The 24,205-nt window shown below is 42.4% G+C and overlaps 1 protein-coding gene across 3 annotated transcripts in view; it reads left to right on the top strand.

Moving 5' to 3' along the window:
* The window catches only part of NMNAT3 (nicotinamide nucleotide adenylyltransferase 3), a 115,586-nt gene extending 93,960 nt beyond the window's left edge, over positions 1–21,626 (top strand). For all 3 annotated transcript variants that reach the window (XM_057545623.1, XM_057545622.1, XM_007188040.2), the window contains exons 3-5: positions 8,812–8,995; positions 13,903–13,985; positions 20,447–21,626. In XM_057545623.1, coding sequence (XP_057401606.1) covers positions 8,812–8,995; positions 13,903–13,985; positions 20,447–20,790 — 611 coding nt within the window. In that variant the 3' untranslated portion in view covers positions 20,791–21,626. The remainder of the gene's footprint in view (positions 1–8,811; positions 8,996–13,902; positions 13,986–20,446) is intronic.
* The last annotated feature ends 2,579 nt before the right edge of the window (positions 21,627–24,205 follow it).

Below are 24,205 nucleotides of genomic sequence, written 5' to 3'. Positions count from 1 at the left end.
AAAGGCAACCCTCAGAATGGAAGAAAATATTTGCTAACAAATCATCAGACAAAGGATTCATCTCCAAAATATATAAACAGCTCATGCAGCTCAATATTAAAAAAACAAACAACCCAATCCAAAAATGGGCAGAAGACCTAAATAGAGGTTTCTCCAAAGACATACAGATGGCCAAGAAGCACATGAAAAGATGCTCAACATCACTAATTATTAGAGAAATGCAAATCAAAACTACAATGCGGTATCACCTCACACCAGTTAAAATGGGCATCATCAGAAAATCTACAAACAACAAATACTGGAGAGGGTGTGGAGAAAAGGGAACCCTCTTGCACTGTTGGTGGGAATGTAAATTGATATAGCCACTATGGAGAACAGTATGGAGGTTCCTTAAAAAACTAAAAATAGAATTACCATATGACCCAGCAATCCCACTACTGGGCATATACCCAGAGAAAACCATAATGCAAAAAGACACATGCACCCCAATGTTCATTGCAGCACTATTTACAAAGCCAGGTCATGGAAGCAACCTAAATGCCCATCGACAGACGAATGGATAAAGAAGATGTGGTACATCTATACAAAGGAATATTACTCAACCATAAAAAGGAACGAAATTGGGTCATTTGTAGAGATGTGGATGCATCTAGAGACTGTCATACAGAGTGAAGTAAGTCAGAAAGAGAAAAACAAATATCGTATATTAACACATATATGTGGAACCTAGAAAATGGTACAGATGAACTGGTTTGCAGAGCAGAAATTGAGACACAGAAGTAGAGAAAAAACCTATGGACACCAAGGGGGGGGAAAGCGGCGGGGGTTTGGGGGTGGTGGTGTGATGAATTGGGAGGTTGGGATTGATATGTATACACTGATGTGTATAAAATGGATGACTAATAAGAACCTGCTGTATAAAAAAATAAATTAAATTAAAAATGAAATAAAGGCATACATGTAGGAAAAGAAGAAATAAAACTTTCTCTATTTGCATGTGACATGGTTGTCTATGTACACAATGCCAAGGAATCTGTTTTTTTTAGATCTCTTAGAATAAATGAGATAAAAATCAACAAACAAAAGCAATCTTGCTTATGTATATTAATAACAATCATGTGAACCAAAATTAAAAACATAATACCATTAACAATTGATCTAAATAAAATGAAATACTTAGGTACAAATCAACAAAATATTTATATAATTTTCAAAATTATAAAATACTGAGAAAGAAATCAAAGAAGACCTAGACAAATGGAGATATTTACATGTTTTTAGATGAAAAGACTTAAAAAAAAAACTTTCAATGAATAATTTGGAATCAGACTAGAGATAGAAAAATACAAACTTAGTGAACTGGAATATAGATCAAATGAAATTATGAAGAGTGGAGGAGAGAGAGGAAAAGGTTTGTTTTTAATTCCAGAAGAGAGGGTAGGAGACATGGTGGCTACGTATACAAAATCAGAGAGCTAGAAGAAGAGGGCAGAGCACAGGGGCAGAGGCATTTTCTGAAGAGATAATAACTAAGAATTTTCCATGTCTAATAAAAGACACCAATCCCCAGATTTAAGAAACCCAGTGATCCCAAAGAAGGATAAACAGAAATCCCTGTGTAGACAAAGACAATATTGAAAGCAACCAGAGAAATACAGATTATCTTCACAGGAATGGCAGATAGATTATAGATGGCTTCTCAATAGCATCAATTGAAAATCAAAAAACTGTAGAACCATAACTTCAAAATATTGAAGGAAAATGATTGCCAATCAATTAGTTCATATACAGTGAAAATATATTTTGGGAGTGAGGGTAATATCTTGAAAATGTCTTTCAAGCATGAAGTCACTAACTTAAGGAAATTCTATGGGATATATTCTGTCAGAAGGAGAGTGATTCCCGGAGAGCAGGTCTGATATGCAAAGAGAAATGGAGTGCAAAGAAAATGGCAAATACATGGGTAAATTTAAGTGAGCATTGGTTGTATAAAACAGAATGATAAGGTCTAATAGGGTTAGGGGAAACAATAGGCTTAAAATATGTACAAGACTAGCATGGACAGAGCTCTCTAGTCCCCATGTTGTTGAGGAAGAGGGGAAAGGTCTTCATTTACTTTGGATGTGAGACTATATATAATTCCAATCCGAGAGAAAGAGAAATGAAATAAAGCCCAAACACAGGCAGGGCAAGAGGAAAAAATAACATAGACTTGTGTGGGAAGAAAGAAAATACTCTGTAAGTTGGTAGCTTTAAACTTAAATCTGTTAGCATTCACATTAAATGTAAGTGAACTTAATGTTCCAATTAAGAGTCAATAACTGTCAAATTTGACCCACAAAATTTTTTAATCCAGCTTTAGGCTATTTACAAAAGACTTTCCTAAAACAAAAGTATAGAAAGATTGAAAGTAAAAGGGTGAAAAATATATGACATGCGTATACTAATCAAAATAAAATGGTTGAGACTATAGTACTATCAGGCATATAGACTTTAAGTAAAAACTATTACTAGAGAGAAAGAGGCTTGATTCACAGATATGTAAGAATCATAAATATATAAGAACTTAAATGACGTATATTTTAATAACATATTAAAATATATGAAACAAAAGTTGAAAGAACTAAGAAGAAAAATAGAAAAATTCACAATCATAGTGGGAGATTTTTACATGCCTCTCAATAAATAATACACAGGCAGACAAAAAAATCAGTAAGAACATAGATTTAAACAAAACAATTAGCAATATTAAGTAAATGGACAGAACATTGCACCCAACAATCATAGAATACACATTTTTTTTTAAAGGTATGTATTTTTTTTAACATGTATTTTAAAGTATTTGTTTATTTATTTATTTATTTATTTATGGCTGTGTTGGGTCTTTGTTTCTGTGCAAGGGCTTTCTCCAGTTGTGGCAAGCGGGGGCCACTCCTCATCGCGGTGCACGGGCCTCTCACTATCACGGCCTCTCTTGTTGCGGAGCACAGGCTCCAGATGCGCAGGCTCAGTAATTGTGGCTCACAGGCCCAGCCGCTCCGCGGCATGTGGGATCTTCCCAGACCAGGGCTCGAACCCGTGTCCCCTGCATTGGCAGGCAGATTCTCAACCACTGCGCCACCAGGGAAGCCCAGAATACACATTCTTTAAAGTACACATGGAACATTTACCAAAACTGATCATATGCTAGGACATAAAGCAAGTATCAACACATTTCAAGAGATTGAAATCAATAGAGTATGTTCTCTGACTACAGTGTAACTAAGCTAGAAATCAGTAACAAAAAGATTACCAAAAATCTCAATATGTTGGGTAATTAGGAAAAACACTTCTAAATAGTTCATGGATCAAAAATAATAATAAAAATTAGAAAGTATATTGAACTGAATGATCATGAAAACACTACATATCAAAAAGTAAATGCAAGTAAAGTCATGCTTAAAGGATACAAGTAAAATCGTGCTTAGAGGGAATTTTTATAGCCAGAACTGTGTGTATTAGAAAATAAGATAAATGGCAAATTAGCTGAGTATCCATCACCAGGAGTTAGAAAAAGAACAGCAAAATAGCACCAAGAAAGTAGGAAGATAGAATTAATAAAAATAGAACAGAAATTGATGAAATGGAAAACAAACATTCAGTAGAGAAGATCAATAAAGCCAAAAGTTGGTTCTTTGAAAAGACTAATAAGATTACAAACCTCTAGCAAGATTGAGCAAGGAAAAAGAATGGAAACACAACCAACATTAGGAATGAAAAGAACATCACTACAGATGGTGTCAACACTAAAGAGATAAGAGAATATTGGAAACAACCTTATGCCAGTACATTTCAAAATTTAGATATAATGAAAAGAATCCTAGAAAAAATGCAAGTTGCCAAAAATTATAATGAAGAAATAAAAATCTGAATCATTTTACAACCATTAAAGAAATTAAATCATTAGTCAAAAAATTTCACACAAATTAGACTCCAGCCTCATGAAGACTTCACTGATGGGTTCTAGAAAACACTTAACGGAAAAGATGTTATTTCAATCCTATACAAGCTATTTCAGAGCATAGAAAAAGAGGGGACTCCCAACACTTTTTATGAGGCTAGCATGACCTTGATACCAAAACCTGATTAGGACATTAAGAGAAAATAAAATTATAGACTTCTCTTGCTTCCTAAAAAATATATTAGCAGAGTGAATCCATCAACACATTAAAAAGATAATATATCTTGACCAAACCAAGTTTATCTCAGGAATGCAATGTTAAAGATTAGAAGGTTAATCAATGCAATGCACTGTATTAACTGACTAAAGGAAAAATATCACACAGTAATTTCAAGAGTTTCAGAGAATTCATTTATGACAAAAGCTCAAACTATGACCAGCTGGGAATGTCTCTTTTTTATTTTATAAAGGTAACATTGATATATAACATTACGTAAGTTTCATGTGTACAATATTTCTACTTTTGTATACCCTACAAAGTGCTCACCATCAAAGATTTAGTTCCCATCTGTCACCATACAGGAGACATGTATGGTAAAGGAGACTGATCTCCTTTACCCATTTCACCCTCCCTACACCCCTCCCCCTCTGGTAACCACTACTCTGTTCTTTATATCTACAGGTTTGTGTTTGTTTTTGTTCAGTTTGGTTTGTTCATTATTTGTTTTGTTTTGTTTTTTAGTTTATTAGTTTTTTATATTCCACATATGAGTGAAATTATACAGTATTTGTCTTTCTTCATCTGACTTATTTCACTTAGCATAATACCCTCAAGGTCCATCCATGTTCTAACAAATGGCAAGATTTCATCTCTTTTCTGGCTGAGTAGTATTCCATTGTGTATGTATGTGTGCATATATATATATATATATATATATACACACCACAACTCCTTTATCCATTCATCTGTTGATGGGCGCTTAGGTTGCTTCCATGCCTTGGCTATTGTAAATAATGCTGCAGGGAACATAGGGGTATGTATATATTTTCAGATTAGTATTTTTGTATTCTTTGGAAAAATATACAGAAGTGGGATAGCTGGATTGTATGGTAGTTCTATTCTTAATTTTTTGAGGAATCTCCATACTGTCTTCCGCAGTGGCTGCACCAATTTACATTCCCACCAACAATGCAAGAAGGTTCCCTATTCTCTACATCCTCACCAACACATATTTCTTGTCTTTTTTGATAATAGCCATTCTGACAGGTGTGAGGTGGTATCTCATTGTGGTTTTGATTTGCATTTACATGATATTTAGTGATGTTGAGCATCTTTTCATGTGCCTGTTGGTCATCTGTACGTCTTCTTTGGAAAAATGTCCATTCAGCTCCTATGCCCATTTTCAAATTGTTTTCTTTTTTATTGTTGAGTTATATGTGTTCTTTATATATTTTGGATATTAAATGTCTCTTTTAAAATAACATATTTGTCAGGATAGACCAGGCTAAGTTGCAGTAACAAATCCCCCAAGTTGAGGAACTTAACACATTAAATAAAGTTTATCTCTCATCAAATAAATCCTGTGTGGGTTCAGAAGATCTACAGGGCAGTTCCCTTCCAAGCTGTGTCTCAGGTATCCTGGTAGGCCCCATATGCTTTGCTATCTTAATTGCAGCTTTCAGATTCATTATGAAGAGCTAGAGTGTCATGCAAGCGTTTTTATGGCCAAGTCTACATGGGGCATACATCACTTTCACCCACGTCCCAATGACTATAACTCATTCAAATCACAAAAACACAGCCTAATTTCAAGAGGAACAGAAATATTAGCTTCCTATATGCCCAGAAAGAGGAAAAATAAAAATGGGTCTTAATGAACACATGGCATGGTCTCTGCCACAACTGAAAAAGGATATCTACAGAAAACTTGCAGCAAACATCATACGTAATAATGAAACTTGAAAGTTTTTCCTCTGATAGTGGGACTAACACAAGGATGCCTGCCAACACCATCTCTATACAGCATTATTCTAGAGGTCTTAAACAATGCAACAAGAAAAATAAAATTTAAAAGGATTGGAAATGAAATGGCAAAATTGTCAGTATTTTCAGATGGTATTATTTTGGACATAGACGATTCAAAAGACTCTGCAGATAAACTATTAGAATTAATGAGAGAGTTTAGCAAATTTACTAGATACACATTCAAGATACCTAAATCAATTATATTTCTACATATCAACAGCAGGAAAAAAAGTACTTTAAAAATGCCATTTATAGTGGCATCAAAAAGATCAAGAATCTAGGAATAAATCTTACAAAAGATGTGTTAAGTGCGCTACAAGAAATATTGTAAAATTTTATTTAGAAACATTTAAGAAAACCTAAACAAATGGAAAGATATACCATGCTCGTGGATTGGAAGACTCATTATTGTAAAAATGTCAGTTCTCCCTAAATTGAATTATAGATTTGATTCAATTCCTATCAAATTTCAGCAGGTTTTTTGGGGGGCTGTGGAGCTGTTTCATCTTTGTGGAACTTGACAAGTGCTTTCTAAAATTTATGTGGAAAATGCAAAAAGTCAAGAATTGTGAAGACACTCTTGAAGAACAGGTGGGAGGATTTACTTAACCAGATATCAAGATGTGTACTAAAGCTCTGTTAAACAAGGCAGTGTGACATTGTACAAGGATGGCAAATACAGCCACGTAACAGAACAGAGAGCGGAGAAACAGGCCCATGTGCAGATGGACACTAGGAGTTCCACACGGGTGACAATGCACAGCAGCGGGGCAGAAGAGGTCTTTTTGGTAAATGATGCTGGAATAATTGACTATCCAAATGGAAAATAATTTAATAGGACGCACATCATGCACAGAGACACAAATGTGAAAAACAAAACTATAAAGCTTTTATGAGATAATATAGGAAAATATCCTCATAACACAGAATGCACTAGCCATAAAGGAAAAAAAACTAACAACCCAACTACATAAAAATTAAGAACGTTTGTTTTCACAGGATTCCATAAAAAGAATAAGACAAGCCATCAAGTGAGAGAAGGTATTTATGACATATATAACCAACCAACAAAGGGCTAATATTTGGAATAGATGAAGAACTTTACAAATCAATGATAAAAAGGTAGACAACCAAAAATATAGGCAAAAGATTTGAACAGGCACTTAAGCTCGAATGTTTAATAATATATATGAATAAATGCTCAGGCTCATTGGTAAGCGGGAAAAGGAACATTAAAACCACAATGAGATATAACTTACACATCCATCAGATGGGAAAATCCTGACAATGACCCTGTATGGTTATTTGCTCGATGGTGTGAAGCAAGTGAACGCTCATACACCGCTGGTTGGAGAGTAAATATCTATAACCATTTTAGAAAATTGTTTGGCATTATCTAGTAAAGCTGCAAATACATCTACCCAATGACTTAGTAGTTCCACTCTTAGGTACATATCCTAAGAAATATATGCTTGTGCACACAGGGAGACTTGTGCAAGCATTTTCATAGCAGCATTGTTGGTAACTGTCTAAAACCAGAATCAAACCAAATCCATCAACAGTAAGATAGATCAATTCTTTGGTATATAATCATGCAAAAGAATATTATGCAGCAATAAAACTGGTTGGACTACATGAATTTTATCAAAGTGAAAAAGGCTTAATGAAAGAATACATTCAGTACGACTCCATATTTAAAAGTTTCAAAAGCAGGCAAAATCAACCTGTGTTTTTTAAGGATGCATAAATACATGGTAAAGCTATAAAGGAAAGCAAGAGAATTAATATTATAAAAGTAAGAATAGTGATGAGCTTCCATCAGAGTGTGGAGGCTGTGCAAGGGAACTTCTGTATCTTAACCTAGGTAAGGATTAGAACAGGATATACTTTATAACTCTTTGTTGAACTCTATGCCCTTTTATATGCATATGATATTTTATAATACAATTTTTTTAATGTATCATATACAAAGTCAAAATATTATCTCCCCTCATAAACATTATCTAATTTTGTCTTTACCACAAGGTCCTGCCAAGCAGGTATTATCCCATTTTACAGGTAGGAAAACTGAAGTTCAAATGGCTAAGTGTTTTATTTTTGCAAATAGTTTGGTAATTTGCCTAAGACATCCTAGTGAGTGATAGAACTAGAGCTTCACCCAAGTCCCACCCACAGTCTCTCTGAGGCCCATTCATACTCTTTCCATGGTGGTTCTCTGTAGCTTCTACAATTTACTGCAGCTCTAAACTTATGATGCCCCATTCTTCAGTCACTGAGCCATGCAACATCTCTCATAAGACAGCTCACATCTTTTCCAAAGTAGGCCTTCCCATTCCCTTAACAGCACAGTCCTCCAAAGCCAATGGTGGGCCTGTGCAGTGAGTCTGCATCCCATCCCCCACCCACCTGGTCCAGGCTAAATGTCATCCCTTCCTCTTTGATCCACAAAATCCCCTGTTTGAGCTAAGAAACCATGTGTAACTCTTGCCCCAAACATGGTTAGAGGACAGTAGCGCCCCTGTAAGTCCCACGCAGGGGGAGTCATCGTGGTCCTGCAACATATTCTGACCCTAACCGTCCACATTGCTACCTGGGAGCCTTGCCTCAGCTCTGCCCTCACGGCATCCTCTCAGCTACTCCAGGGTGTAGAAGCCTCTGGAGGAGAGGCACGTGGTTCCCGAGATAGCACCTTTACCTGGCCCAAGGGAGCTGGCCCGCCCAGCAGAGAATGCTAGGGTCTGATCCCACTCAGGACAAGACCCCAAGATTTTTAGCACCTGCCTGAATTCCAGCTGCCAGGTGACAAGGTCCTGTACCAGCAACACCACTGCTCTCTGCTGCCTAGGCAGGTACCAGGTGATCGGGGGTATCATCTCTCCTGTCAATGACAACTACGGAAAGAAGGGCCTCGTGGCTGCCCGGCACCGGGTAGCCATGGCCCGGCTGGCCCTGCAGACGTCCGACTGGATCCAGGTGGACTCCTGGGAGAGCGAGCAGGTGCAGTGGACGGAGACAGTCAAGGTGCTGAGGTAACGGTGGGCATGTGCTCTTGGGATGAGCAGGGGCCACGGTTGCGTCTGCAGAGCCCACAGGGTGACAGGCAGGGATGGAGTGTTGAGTGGGGCTTCAGCCAGCCCCTCTCACCCAAATTCTGCAAGTGTTTCTCCTTAGAGGGAGAGAGACCAACAGATTCACATTCTCAGCGAGGTCCTAAGTGAAAAAATCACAAACCACTGCCCTTCAGGGCACACTTTGTGGGAAAGCCCCATCTTGTTTCAGGGGGTTGTAGCATCTAGGCTCCAGGGCCACTACTCGGTAGCTGTGTGACATTAGGCACATGACATTTCTCCGGGACACATTTCTCACTTGCAAAACGGGGACAGCGTAACCTAATGAGCATTACGAAAATGTAAATCACTTTTCTGACCCAGAACCAAATAATCATACTCAGTAAGTGAGACCCTTTATTATTGTCATCACTGACTAGGTTGAAAACTGCATCTACATAATAGGCCATCTTTTCCAAGGGTACAGATCCTAGGTTCTATAAATCTAGACTTTAAGAAAAAACTATGAATCTAGAAATAATTACACAGGATTTTCTTTTTCTTTTAGAATTGCTATTAGCATTCATCATAAGTAATGCAGCCATTTAAAAGCCCTGTATTTTAGGACAATGGGTCTCTGACTTTCGTCTGGGAAACTTTCCTGGGAGATTGCTAGAGAAGCAAGAGGTCCCACTTGTCCTGCCTGTCAGAGGGGATTGTGAGGTGGGCCTGCCTGTCACTAATGACAGCCAGCTCTGCCGGAAGGGATTGCAAACTGTGGGCTGTGTCTTGATCTATGTAGAAGCACTAGGATTGTCAGAGAATAGGAGACACAAGGAACCAGGTTGAATGATTGACAGCCCTGCCCATAATTTGGATTGGTTTTTATTTTTTACTAATCTTCCAAGTCACTTGGGAGAAAAATGTTTGCCTTTTTAAGCAAAGGTTAACATTTAGTTTCCACATCCTGGTTCTTACTTATCCTTTACTGGGGAAAGAACCAGCTAGAAGCATTCCGCAGTTACAGTGCTACTTCAAAATCTGTTGTCAAATTGAAGGAGAGCAAATATGAAATAATTGTTAGATATATGCTTCTCTTTTTTTTAACTTAAGTAATAAATTTATACCTAGATCACCCTTTTAGAATAAACAGTGTAGTCGGCTCTCATTTATCTAGGCTAACAGAGGGGAGTAAAAACAAATCAGATAATCCAACAAATCATTTAGCTTTAATATGTAGTCAGAAACAAAGAGACGCTCTCCTTTTCCACCCTGTGAGGGGCAGTGTGGCCTCGGGCCCAGATCTTGGAGCCAAATTTACTAGCGAAGTGACGATGTAAATGAGTTAGCTTCTCTGAGCCTCAATTCCTCACCTAATAAGATGGGGATGACACCACCTACTTCACTGGGATACTGTATGAACTACATGAGATGATGTCGGAAAACACCTGGTTTATAGTAGGTGCTTAATAATGTTAGCTACCTTCCCTGCATCCCTAACGGGCCCATAATGTCTCCTCATAACAGATAAGCCATTCACAGGTAAGTAGGATTTGACCGCAGTACCACGTAATTAATATCCTGCTGCAAAATGCAGACCTAAGATTTTACAGGACACATTCTTTTTCTTTTTTTTACTGTACCCTTCAGACAAGTGCTTCTCAGCCCTGGCTGCACCTTGAATCACCTAGGGAGCCTTCATAAGTATGGAAGCCTGAGTCTTACCCCAGAGACTGAGATGTCATTGGTCTAGGACGGGGCCTTAGGATTTTTAAGAGCTCCCTGGTGATTCTAATGTGTGGCCAGGGTTGAGATCCACAGCCCCAGTCACAAAGTGTGTGAATCATGCTTATGATTAGTACTGGGACCAGTCCAAACCAGTGGTCTCAATCCTGGCTGTAGGAATCACCTGGGAAGCTATTTCTAAATGCTCAACCTCCCCTACCTGAGATTTTGATTTTTCTGGGGCAGGGTCTAGGCATGGGTACTTTTAAAGGTCCCCAAATGATTTATTTTGTGCAGCCAAGGTTGAGAATCCACTGATATAGTCAACACTGTTTTATCAGATAGCTGATTAAGATTTTTTTTCAGTATTTGGGGTGGGCTTCATTAGAAAATTTGTTTAATTACTAATGTTTTCCTAAAATTCCCAAAAGCATTTTTTTTAAGATTGAAAATCTGGTTAAAATTGTAAAGTTAGGTGATTCTAGAAACATTGTAGAAATCCACCCCACCCTTTGCTCCATTTAGTATCCTCTTGGTGGACTCAGCAGTGAATCTACATCATGGTGACAGTGACATATGTCACTATGAAGTCAATTCACTGCAGGGCTTATTGAGTATTCTTTTTCTCCTTATTAGGTTTTTTATTTTTACTCTAATTTTTAAAAAAATCTGGGCCAGCTTTCATGCTTTCAGGGCACTTGATAACTGATTTCACTTGCCCTTTCCCCATGCTGGGGGAGGGCCTCGGTCACGATGCCATTTGATGTGGTCCAGCAGCAGCTCATGTGCCCCTGGGCAAATACGGTCTTATGTCATCCTCATTTTACAGATGAGTAAACCGAGGCTCAGAGAGGCTAAGTTAACCACTGTCACACAACAAATAAGCACGTGGTGGAGCCCTAGTCTGTTGAACTCTGAAGCCATGCTTAATGGCCATCCTCAAAACCAGTGATCTACGGGTGGGACCACGACGTGGCTGACTCCGCTTCTGCCACAGTGACCTTCTGATCGGGTATTGTTGGAGACCAGGGGCTGCTGAGAACACAGAGAACATGCTGCCAGGGGCTGGGCACACCAGGGTACCCCTCAGGCAGGCAACAAGAGGAAGCAATGACCTCCCGCCCAACAAAGGCGGAGTGGAGGTCTGTGAGGAAGTTGCATTTGGCGTTGAAGATAATCATTTGCACACCAGGGTTCAGAGCTCCAGCTAATATTCAAAGTAGGGTCAACTTGAACCAGGAGCGTCAGGGTAAGTAAAATAAAGTAATACCAGCTTTCGTTGATCACCTACTCTGTGTGCCAGGTATATAATATCTAGTCAGCTCAGCAACTCTGAGAAGTAGGTGAGTTTGGCCTCATTTCACAGATGAGAAAACAGAGGTTCTGAAAGGGTCAGCAACATACTCAAAGTCCTACAGCGAGAAAGTGGAGGTGAGACCCGAACCTACTTCAGTCTGACGCGAGATTCCAGACTAACCCAGGAGTGAATCCTCAGAGGTGAAGCTTTCTATAACCAAAGCAATCAGACAATAATGGAAACACAGACGAGTCCAGCGAGGCCCTGAGGAGACTCAGCTGAGCCTCTGAGACCATCAAGAGGGAACAGGGACCTGAATTAAATGTATTTCTTTATCCCCCTTCCATCCTTCGTGAATTCAGCTGACTTTACTAAGCAGTTCCCAAGGTACCAAGAATATAAGGATGAATTAAATGAGCTCCTTGTTCACAATCTGGTGGGGAAGACAGACTGAGAGTAAGGATACTAATAACAGCTAACGTCGATGGGGCACTTTTCTGTGGATGGGCTGTGGTAAGCTCTCTAATTCATCCTCACAACAGCTCTCTGGGGCGGGTACTGTCCGACATTCTACAGATAAGGAAAGTGGAAGCAGATTGCTTAAGGCACCCACCAAGATTCCACAGCTCCTAGTTGGAAGCAGTATTCCAACCCAGGCAATCCCATTCTAGAACTTAACCTCTACACTGCACCGCTCCTAATAATAATCAGCATCAGCCACTTCCCCAGCCGGGGAGAAGCCCTTGCTCCTTCATGGTCTTGTGATACTCAGGGTAGACAAGGCCGGCATTAACTTTCCTGACCAATTAACAGAGGTCAGTGAGGCCCTGAGGGTGTTTGTGACTCACCCAGGCTCGTACAAGCAGGAGAGCCTAAACTTGAACCCAGCCACTCTGGCTACAAACACATGCTTCTCCCACCAGGCACTTCTCCTTCCCAAACACAGCTCTAGTTAATACGGTAGGTGGAAGATGGAAGATCAAATTGATACCAGACATAGTGATTACCTGTGCTCGATTAAAAAGAAGAAGGCACAGCTATCTCTTGATTTGCAGAAGATAGATTGCTTAAAGAGCCGAGCCTGCCATATGGGTGTAAGTCCAATCATATCTGAACTGCTAACACATAATGAGATTTGCTCTGCGCTGCACACCGCTTGGTGGGCTTTGCATGTATAACTCCTTTCATCTTCATAACCATCCGTGGGAAGCCGGCACTGTCATCATTCCTCGTTTTGCAGGTGCCGAGACTGGAAACCGCCCACCCGGGGTCCCACCGCTGGCCGGCGGGGGAGCTGGGATTCATCCCAGGCAGTCTGGCTCCAAGCCAGGCTCTGAGCATCACCCTGTCAAATCCTAAAGTACTAGCCCACGATCCGAGAGAGCCTCTCTCTTGAGAGGCAGCTGTGGGCCATGCACTGTGCCCGTGCTTGCTGCGTGTTAGCTCATTTACCTTCACAAAAGTCTAAAAAGTAGGTGTATTATCCCAGCTTTACAACTGAAAATTTGTATTTTGAACTCAGGTCTGATTCTAATAGCCCAGGTCCTTAATCCCTATTCAGTTTTTTTGTGAAAAGTGAGGTATTGAAAGAAAATACTAAAAGAGTAGAAATCTGCTCATTTCCTCCTTTCAGCCGGGGCTCACAGAAGGCAGTGAGCTGCCTTGGATGCGGGGGTCTGTGAGGACCCAGACGCATCACCCGGCACAGGGCCTGACACATAGTAGGCCTTCAGCAAATATTTATGGAATGAGCTACCTAAAATGGGCAAAAGCAGGTTGAGACCTAAAATCAGAGAACCCCCCTGGGTGGTCTGGGGGGACTGTAGGCCACATGGACGCCCCCTGAACCCATATGCTTACAACACAGGCACCATCACAGCGAACTGCTCAGATCTCTGCCCTGGAAGGAAGGCCCGGACCAAGGCAAGGTTGACTCTGCAGCCCCCGCAGGTGGGTGCTGACCCTCTCCTCTGTGGGAGGGTGAGATGTCAGGGCTCGGGTGAGAACCAATGGGAGTCACAGCCCCCTGGGCACAGATAAGTGTTTTCGAAGCCTGCTAGGGGTGACACTTCCCACGTTGAAAGGTCAAACTAACCAATCTGTCACCATCCCTTGTAAATTGTTATGCTAAATTGGGATTTTCTGCCCCAAAGGAGTTTACCTACACTTGTGACTTGTGCTTGTGACCTGGATTACAGTCAGGGCTACATAAACTTCAGGGTGCTGCTGGGCTGCTTTGGAAAGCCTTAGCCTTTTTGAAAACAAAATGTGCCATTATATCCCTTCAACTAATACTTTATAGCAGTGTTACTCAGTGTTTTACTTGGAAGAGGAAACCTATTTTTAAGGCATGTAAAGTCGATTTGGATTATCCTTTTAATTTGTAGCCCTGGGTTTCTACCCTGTTGTCAACTCCTGGTGTTTGATGTAATCTTGTCAGCTGTGATTTCAGAGTACCTCCCGTGGCAGCCCTGGTACCAGGGGTCAAATGCATAGCCCCTCAGGCACATAAACAGGAGCACCAGTGATTGGGGGGGGGGGGCAGGATGTACCATGAGCAGGGAATCGCTGGTCCCACTGGGCCAACACTCCAGCGGCTCTCCCAACTTTAGTTGGTGGGACACTATTTCCCTGTTAGAAGGGCTCCAGAATGTCACGGTTAAACAAACTTAAAGTGGTGTCTTTACTGCAGGACTTTTCAGAGGCTTTACCATGTTCATGTGCATTGTGACTCTGAAAGGGAAGAGGCTCGCAGCCATTCTTAGCACTTTTTAATCGTGGGACTCTTTTTAATGCATATTAGTATTTCTCAGAACCGGTGCTCCCCAGAACACAGACTGGGAAACACTCTTCTAAAAGGACTTGAAGGGTGGGTGGGGAGACATTAGGAGTTTGGGATTAACATATACACACTACTATATATATAAAATAGGTAAACAACAAGGACCTACTGTATAGCACAGGGGATTATATTCAATATCTTGTAATAACCTATAATGGAAAAAAATCTGAAAAAGAATATATATATGTTTATAATTAATTAATTAATCAGTTAATTAAAAGGACTTGAAAATGCCCTAAAGGTTTCCTGCAGCAGTTCCTGAATGCTGGTCAAAGGAACCTGTGCGGCTTGTTAAAACCGCTAATTCCCAGGCCACGCCTCAGACCTGCTGAGGGGGAATGGGGCCTGGGACTCTGGATGTTTAATAGGCACGCTGGGGAACTGCTTTACCGCCAGTTTGGGGAGCTGTGCACTAGAGTAGGAATCCAAGAAAGAAGGAGCTACAGAGTCTCCTATACGATCAGCTTGTACAATGTTTATTACACTCCCCTGGTCTCCCTGTCTCCCCCCCTCCACTGCCAGCATGGGCTCCTCCTCATCTGTCCCGCAGTCCTGAGCACAGCACACAGTGTGCATTCTCAGCCCTCTGCCTTCTTTCTGAATCACCCCTGGCCCAGCAGTCACTCCTAATAGGGTTCTAGAGATGCTGGCTGAGAACAGACAGGTGCCCAGCCCCTGCCCTGAGCTGGAGACAGGCTGTGAATGGCAGTGCGTCCAGACATGGATTAGGGGGACCGGAGGAGGTGACGCCTGCACCGTGACTCATAGGATCAGTAGGTTCTCCGGGGCTGGGGATATTTCGGGGACAGAGGGGCAGCTGAGTGAGGCACACAGGCAGGAAGTGCTGGGCACTCCGTGCCATTCAGGATGCTGGAGCCCACAGTGAAGGAAGGGAGTAGCTTCCAGTGAGGTAGGAGGAAGGCCACGCTTAGGCTCCCAGCTTCTCAGCTCTCTGCGGATGCTTCCAGAATCCCTGTCTCTGCTTGACGTGCCCCTCCTCCCCCTTCCCTTCTTGGCTCCCCTGTTGAAAACCTGTCTATCCTGTGAGACCCAGATTGGAGCCCACTTCCCTGTGGCAAAACCAGTCCTTCCCTCCCCCAAAGCTCACCCCGCATTCTTTTTTGGATTTATCTTTCCAGGGGGCTACTAGTCTGCTCTGCTTGGCCCTATGATGTTGGGGGTTTGTTCCTTACCCCCTTTCTCTCTGTTCGAACCCTAAATCCTACTCATCTTGTTCTCTTCCAAAGTAACAGTTAAAATAGGAAGTTTGCATTGAATGAAAAGTGAGCTTTTCAATTTACCAGAATATAGCAGGGGCCTTAAAAATGTGTGTGTCCTTTGCTTGATACATTCCCCTTCTAGGAATCTGGCTGAGGAGACAATTAGAAATTGGGATGAAGACATGCAGAAGGATGTTTACCGTGGCAATTTTTATGATGGCAGAAAATAAAAGCAACCTCAGTGTTTAAATGTACGGGAATGTATAAGTAAATTACACTGTATATATAGGATGTATATATATAGGATGTATATAGGATGTTCTGTATATATAGGATGAAGAATCCACACAAAAGGTTTTCATGATATGGAGAAACACTTAGGAGGTGAATGGGAAAAAATCGGGATACAATACTGTGTAATCTCAAGTATATAAAAATATGTAAATATACTTTCACATCTATTTGCACGTTTAAATAGAAAAGACTAAAGAAATACACCAAAATATTGAGTTTTTTGTAGAAAGAATTATTGTTGCTGTTATTTTCTACTTTAAATACTTATGTATTTTCCATACGTCCCATAATTGACATAGATTTCATGTTTGTCATCAGAAAAAAAAAAAAAAACTAGAGCAATTAAAAAAAGGCAGGTGATTTTTCTCAGCGTAAGTTTGGCTTTTGATGAGGTCGCTTGTATGTTACTAGTGATGTGTTTTTAAAGGACCATTTTGTGTGCCGTGTAGTTTGTCATGCGCTGCTCTCCTCTGGGGCTGAGCTCAGCATTTTCTGGCCGCCGGAGCCCGGCTTTGCCCATCACTCCTGTGATTTGGACTCACCCAGAGGTGTGTGAATTGCCTTGTCCCGGGCTGCTTGGGTGTCACGCTTTGGGGTGGATGATGCCTCAGTCCTTTAACAGGCCGCCTCTGTCGCTTGTGAATGTGGTCCCTGCCTTGGCTGATGGGGCCCGAGCACAGCTCAGCCCCATTGCCCTTTCATACAACCAGAGCAGATGCTTCATCTGGTTCCATTTCACACTGACTGTTCCAAGGCAGCCTTGTATGGTGAATTTGGGTGCCACCCTTCAGTTGCCAATACCTGGCTTCATCTTGGGTGTCCTGTCTAGACCCAGAAGTCCTATGCTCCAGACACCACCCTCGGTGCCTGCACTAAGCAGGAAATTTCCATTGCATTCTCTCCATCACTCAACTTCCATAACTCCCAAAGGAGGCTTTATTATCCCTACTACAGCTGAGGAAACAGGCCCACCAGCTGTAACTATCCCGGGGTCCTCGCAGATCTGAAATTAGAACCCAGGGCTGACTGGCCTCAGGGTTGGTACTCTTTGATGTCAAAGAGTTAGGGCAACTGGACATTCAAAGGGAAAGGTCCTGGCGGCACTTCTCCCACTTTCTGTGTTAATCTCTACTTCATCTGCTTTCCAAAGCCTGTGGCCATTCAAAAAGCACACTGCCCCCAAACGCCCACAGACATCTATTTATGTCACTATATCACTGTTAGGACAAATCAAATTGGCAGTATTTATTCAAAACCTCAGACTTACAGACTTTGGACTTAGACGATCAGAGTCACTCGGTCTGCAGATTTTGTAAGAGTGATGTGAATGGATTTGAAAGGGAGATATGAATGCCTCTGGGGGGCCTGATGACAGGACTGCCCAGAGTTGGGATCTGAGACGCGTATGGCCATCACACCAGCCCCACAGACATGCCTTTGACTTGGGGGACGGGGCAGGCATGGGTACTTGTCTCTTCTGGGCAAGGGCTCAGAGTGAATCATATTCCATACTGTCGTTGTTAATGAATTCAAACGATATCTAATATCGAAGTGGATATGTGGAAATCGTTCCCACAGAAATCCACAGGAGAAGAATCCCTGACCTGTGGGAACAGGGTGGTGTGCCTCAGACCCCAGAAGACCCTGGAATTCAGTGCACATCATTTAACCTCCCCCATAGGAAGACCACATAACAGCAACCCAATTGCTTGAAAGGTCAAACAGTGGTCTCTTGCTTACATTACAATGGTCAAATAAATAACAAATTAGAGTAAAATCTCACAGGTGCAGAGTAGTTTGGATCCACATTCATGTTGTAAGCAATGGGACCAGGCCAGATGAGTGAAAAAGGTCTAAGTTATTGGGCTTCCCTGATGGCGCAGTGGTTGAGAATCCGCCTGCCAATGCAGGGGACACGGGTTCGAGCCCTGGTCTGGGAAGATCCCACATGCCGTGGAGCAACTAGGCCCGTGAGCCACAATTACTGAGCTTGCGCGTCTGGAGCCTGTGCTCCGCAACAAAAGAGGCCGCGATAGTGAGAGGCCCGCGCACCGCGATGAAGAGTGGCCCCCACTTGCCGCAACTGGAGAAAGCCCTTGCACAGAAACGAAGACCCAACACAGCCAAAAATAAATAAATAAATAAACCCAAAGTTAAAAAAAAAAAAGCTTACACTTAAAAAAAAAAAAAAAGGTCTAAGTTATTGAATAATTTTTAAATGCAGTTTTATTGATTTTAAAAGGCCAGGTACTTAGGAGATATTCCATAAGTGCTGAATGGATGTGCTGATGAATGGATTGGTGGATAAGTAGGTAAAGATGGGTGGATGGATGGATGGATGGACGGACGGACGGACAGTAGTTAACATATGTCACACTTACTCTGTTCCAAGCACTGTTCTAAGTGCTTTACATTTACAAGCTCATTCAATTCTAAGATAATCCTATGAGATAAGTACTGTTACTATCCCCATTTTAAACTTGAGATCACACAGCTGTCAAATGGCAGAGCCAGGATTTGAATCTAAGAAGTCTGGCACTGGAGTCCTAGTTCTTAACCATGGAGAATTCATGAATACATGCCTTAATAAATGTTTGAGTATCATTTTATTATACCAATATTATGCTGCTAAAGTGTTTGAAGTGTGTTTCTGTAATTACATCTGCTGCTTTAAAATGAGTAAACAAGTCCAGTGCCACCATTTCATGGATGGGGAAACTGAGGCCCAGAGAAGGATCTCAGCTCCAGGCCCACAGCAGCCTGTGCCCGACTGAGGCCGGAACTCTGACCTGTCCACGACATCTCTAGTTTCTCACTTTCCAGTGCACCGCTGGTCTAGTGCTCGTTTGTAAACTCATCTCTCTGGTCCACGTCCAGATCCCTTCGAAGGTTTCAAAATAGAGGAGCCTAAACCGACCATTTACATCAGGTTTTCCCCAGCAGCTGATATCCCTGAAGCCCCTCCCAGCTGAGATTTCAGGGTGACTGAGAGATGCCCGTGCCCTAGAAGCCCAGCCTTTGCCGTTCACTGAAGCTAGAACGGGCTTCCAGAAGGACTAGAGGTCCTGCTCGTTGCTTCTAGCATGGACTTGGTTTTTCCTTTTCCGATTAGCCCATTCAAAGGGGGCCTGAACAGGAATGGTGCCAGGAATATCCAGGCAGGGTGATGCATGTACAATTCCTGCCAGCAGGCGGAGGCAGAGCCCAGCGGTTTCAAATGCCCCAGCTGGAGGCTGGCTGTGTGCCTTTAAATCCTGACTCCTCTGCTTAAATGAGTCATGCACCTCTCTGGGCCTCAGTCTCCCCCTCCGCAAAGTGGGCACAACAATAACACCTACCTTCTGAGGTTGTTCTGAGGCTCAAATGAGATTAAACACATAAAGCGCTTAACAACAGTGCCCACAGTAAACAACCAATACATGTTAAGTATTCTTTAATCATCATAATCATCATTCTCTAGCAGCACAAATGCCAAAGGATTAGCCACATTGATCAGTTGTTCTAGAGCTTTGTTTTATTGAAAACAGATGAAAAGGTCACCAGCTGGGGTCTTAGAGACCTTTTAGTTACCCACAGATCCTTTATAATTAACCTTTAGGATGAGATTGTACTTATAAAAATACCAGGTGTTAGGGCTGAAATAGATTTTGAGAAAGGCAGTGACTTGTTAGTCCTAGGGCTTTAAGAACCTCACCTTCTGTCAGAAGACGGGGTTCTAGGTACAACACAGCCGCCTTTGGACTCTGCTATGGGGTCCAGCAACCACAGACAACCTTGTGGTATAACACTGAAAAAAAAAATTTTTTTGTATTACTTGGCACTTTGCCAATGTTAAAAGATTTATTGATTAAAGTATTACTTACAACTGTATGTCCCTGAAGTAGCTTCAGATTCATTTACATGCTTTTTCTTTTTAAGTCATGAACACGGAGACATCGAGTTCCCCATACATTCCAAGAAAAGCATTTTTTGAAAATTTCAAACAGAATATGATGTTATCTTTCCTGGCCATGACCCTTCTGTAACTTTCTTGGGATCCACCCTTGTTTTTCCAGCTGTGCCTGAGCTGAAGCTCCTCTGCGGGGCAGATGTCCTGAAGACCTTCCAGACCCCCAACCTCTGGAAAGACACGCACATCCAGGAAATAGTGGAGAAGTTCGGCTTGGTGTGCGTGGACCGGGCAGGGCACGACCCAAAGGGGTACATCTTGGGCTCGCCCATCCTGCAAAGGTACCAGGACAACATCCACCTGGCCAGGGAGCCAGTGCAGAACGAGATCAGTGCCACATACATCAGGTGGGCCCTGGGCCAAGGGCAGAGCGTGAAGTACCTGCTCCCCGATGCCGTCATCGCCTACATCAAGGAGCACGACCTCTACGCCAGCCCCGGAGAGGAATGAAGGTTAGCCGAGCTGGGGAGGGCCAGCTCCGCCTCCTCCACTGATCTCGTCCCGAGGACAGGGCGCTTACAGTCCTTGTTTTCTGAAGTTTTTCCATTTTTCATTTGGTTTGTTTCAACAATGATTTTGTTTGTGAGGCATCTTCTGTCCCCGGAAGAGATACATTCTTCAGGGAGGAGCAAATGTTTACATCACAAGGAAGGACATTTATCACAGAAGTTAAAGTGGTGTTGCAGGTCATTAGGTTTAGACAAAAGGTCTCAGAACCTCTGGATGAAGAGGCCTTCTTATTTTGTAGATGATAGTTATGGCTGCACACTGAAGGCAGTTCTGCAAATGGCAGGGGGCCCCTGAGGGTCAGATCAGAATTGTACACAAAGCGTTTTTTAACTAGGACCAGGTGCAGCTTGCAGGTCTTGATTGGAGAGACTTGACAGGATGCTAATTACCAAACAGTGGGCTTTGTCAATGCCTTGTTTCCACAAAGTAATGCTCATGGAGGAGTCCAAAATTTGGAAGCAACACTTTGCTGATTGACATTGAATCTTCCTTTACAAACTGTAGTCTGCCTGCCTACTGGCCATTGATAAAATTTAAACTAAAATCTTTCTAGGTAGTGATCCTCAAACAATATTTTTGATACAATACATATATATATATTTTTTAAACACAGCTATTCTATAAATGCCAGGGCTCCTGATTTCCAGGTTTCTAAAAAAGAACGGAGGTAAAACAGATGCCTTGACTGTTTTAGAAGATCTTTTTGAATGTTTTATGACTGCCTGCCTGTTTGAATATTGGCGAAGGGATAAATAATAAATTGACATCAAAAAGCACTAATGAAAAGTTTCTCTTTTTTCTTTCTTTCTTATATTATTAATGCCTGATGTACCAGCTGTTGCTTTTCTCCATGAAATTTGCTACTGTTCCAATCGAACTGGCATGAATTTAAAAGTTTCCATTTCCGGGTACCAGCTGTGGAGGAAGCAATTGCTTTCCAACACGAAGCAAATGGTTCTCTAAGCCCTGGGTTGATGGCTGTGTTCTGGTGAGCCCCGAAAGTTGCCCACAGGAGCTGGTGTGTGTGTTCAGGATTTTTCCTTCCACTCCTGATTAGGAAGAGGTTTTGACTAGCCAAACTCTGTTTGAGTTTACTCTTTCCATTTGCTGACCAAATAACTGAACTCATTTAGAATTTACTTCTCCAGGATTTTACCCTGGTTCATCTTTGCTACAAATCTAATCGTGCAGAAATGCAAAGGGTCAGTGGGAAGAATCTAGTATCTCCCCAAATATATCCTAGTGTCTGCAGGTGTGTCAGGATGGACATGAGTGAAGTAGGAAATCAGGGTTTCCTGCATGGAGAGTAGTGGGGCCATCCAGTGGGAGTCTCCAGACTTCCACGCCTGCAACCTCTAAAGCTGCTGGCCATCCCCCCACCCTGATGAGCTCTGCCCTCAAGAACTTCCTAAGGACCCTGATAATTCAGGGGAATAGGAATCAAACAGCCCTGCCCCAAAGCTGGCACAGCAAGCTGGGTGATGTTAACTAGCTCCCTTCCCCACTGTGAGCCTCGGTTTCCCAGTCTCTAAAATGGGGAGGTTTGATTAGACATCCTCTAAATTCTCTTCCAGCTGATTTTCTAAGACTCTGAGTGCCTCTGACTTCAGCCTCTCCACCCTTCTTCGGGTCCAGTACACTTTCTAGCCCAACTGGAAGCTCGCCAAGGGCAGGAGTCATTGTTTTCTTTGCTGCTGTATCCTATGTGCCAAGAAATTTGCTACTCCAAGTGTGCTCCCAGGCCAGTGTTTTCATCCTGGGATGAAATACAGATTCTCAGGCTGAGAGCTGGTTAGAAATGCAGACTCTCGGGCTTCACGCCAGACCTACTGACTGAGTATTTGTATTTGAATAAGATTCACAAGCCATTCAAGGCATCGGCCTAGAATAGCCCCTGTTATAATAAATATTCATTTTGTTTTGAATAAACTGAATGTATGGCTGAAATTGCATCACATTTACTCTGGTGAATAGCTTTCCAACGTTGCCCCCACTGTTCTGTGTGGAGTACAGAAGGCAAAGGATGAAAAAAAAAGGAAAACAGCAAACAGCTATAGTGTCCAGGAAAAGTGATGGAGAGCGAGCCTGCGGGTTTGAGGCAGGGCTTCTCACCCTGGGCACTAGTGACATTCTGGGCCACAGAATTCTTTGCTGGGAGGGGCTGTCGTGTGCCTTGTAGGGTGCCTAGCAATATCCCTGGCCTCTGTTCATTAGCTGGTAATAACACCTGCCCATTGTAACCACAAAAAAATGCCCCCAGGCATTGCCAAGTGGCCCCTTGGCACAAAATAATCACCAGGCCCACTAGTTTAAGAGTATGGCTGGGCAGAGAGGATATGTATATGAGGAAGGGGGTCTCTGTTTCCCAAGAGGGAAAATTAGGAAGCCGCAGCTTAATCTTACAAAGGACTAGTTTGGGGGCGGGGAGATCCCTACCACTCATGAAGTCATGTTTATTCTGGGGGACACAGTGCTGTAGACAGTAGGAATTAGATGCTACATCCTTGACTCAGAGGCACCCCAACTTCAGTCTCCCTCTACTCCCAGTGCCCAGAGTGGTTTTCTCTTCCATGTTTCACAGGCTGAGGCTTCCAACCTACCCCGTACCCTCAGTCCTGATGGTCAGGGCCTGACAAGTGTAGACTCCTGATGAGGGGGAGCTAGAAGTACTATGATTATAATTATGATTCAAAATTCAGGATTCATTTACTCAAATCCTATTTACTGAGGACCTCTCCTATGCCAGGCACTAGACTAAACAGTAGGAAAATGAACAATGGTGAGCAAAATGGACACGGTCTCTCCCCTCAAGAAGCTTACAGTCCAGGGTGGAGATGGCTAGGAATCAACTATTCACGCCACTAAACGTGATTGCAAACCGTGTTGAGGGCTCTGATGGGCAAACACACCACGTGATATGCCAGCCAGAGACAGCAGTTTCCCTGTGAAGTAAGGAAGCTTAAGCTCTAGCCCCTCGCTCACCAGGCCCTTCCCAACACTCTGGAGGGACCTTAATTATTTAGGTATCTAATTTCACATTCATAATTGTTATTCTTTTTCTAGAAAGGGGCCTTCAAGATTGTACAAAGCTTAGGCTCCGTAAGGCATCAGGGATTCACCCTGACGACAGAGTATAGACAGCAGGGAAGAAAGGATAGATTTGAGACCTGAAAGATGAATCCACAAGACTTGGGGATGGATGGAGGCAACTGGCTTTCAGGCAGAATGAACAGCGGGTACAAAGGCCTTGTGGCAGGAGAGGGCAAAATAGCATGACTAGCTAGATTCATCATCACCTCCCTAAGAAGGGGTTGATCATTACCGTGTGCACCCGATAGCAGGCATCTTGGCACGC

Source organism: Balaenoptera acutorostrata, chromosome 4 (genome assembly GCF_949987535.1).
Source record: "Balaenoptera acutorostrata chromosome 4, mBalAcu1.1, whole genome shotgun sequence".
Lineage (NCBI taxonomy): Eukaryota > Metazoa > Chordata > Mammalia > Artiodactyla > Balaenopteridae > Balaenoptera > Balaenoptera acutorostrata.
Note: the sequence above shows the minus strand (reverse complement) of the source record. Positions and strands in the feature narration are given on the sequence as shown.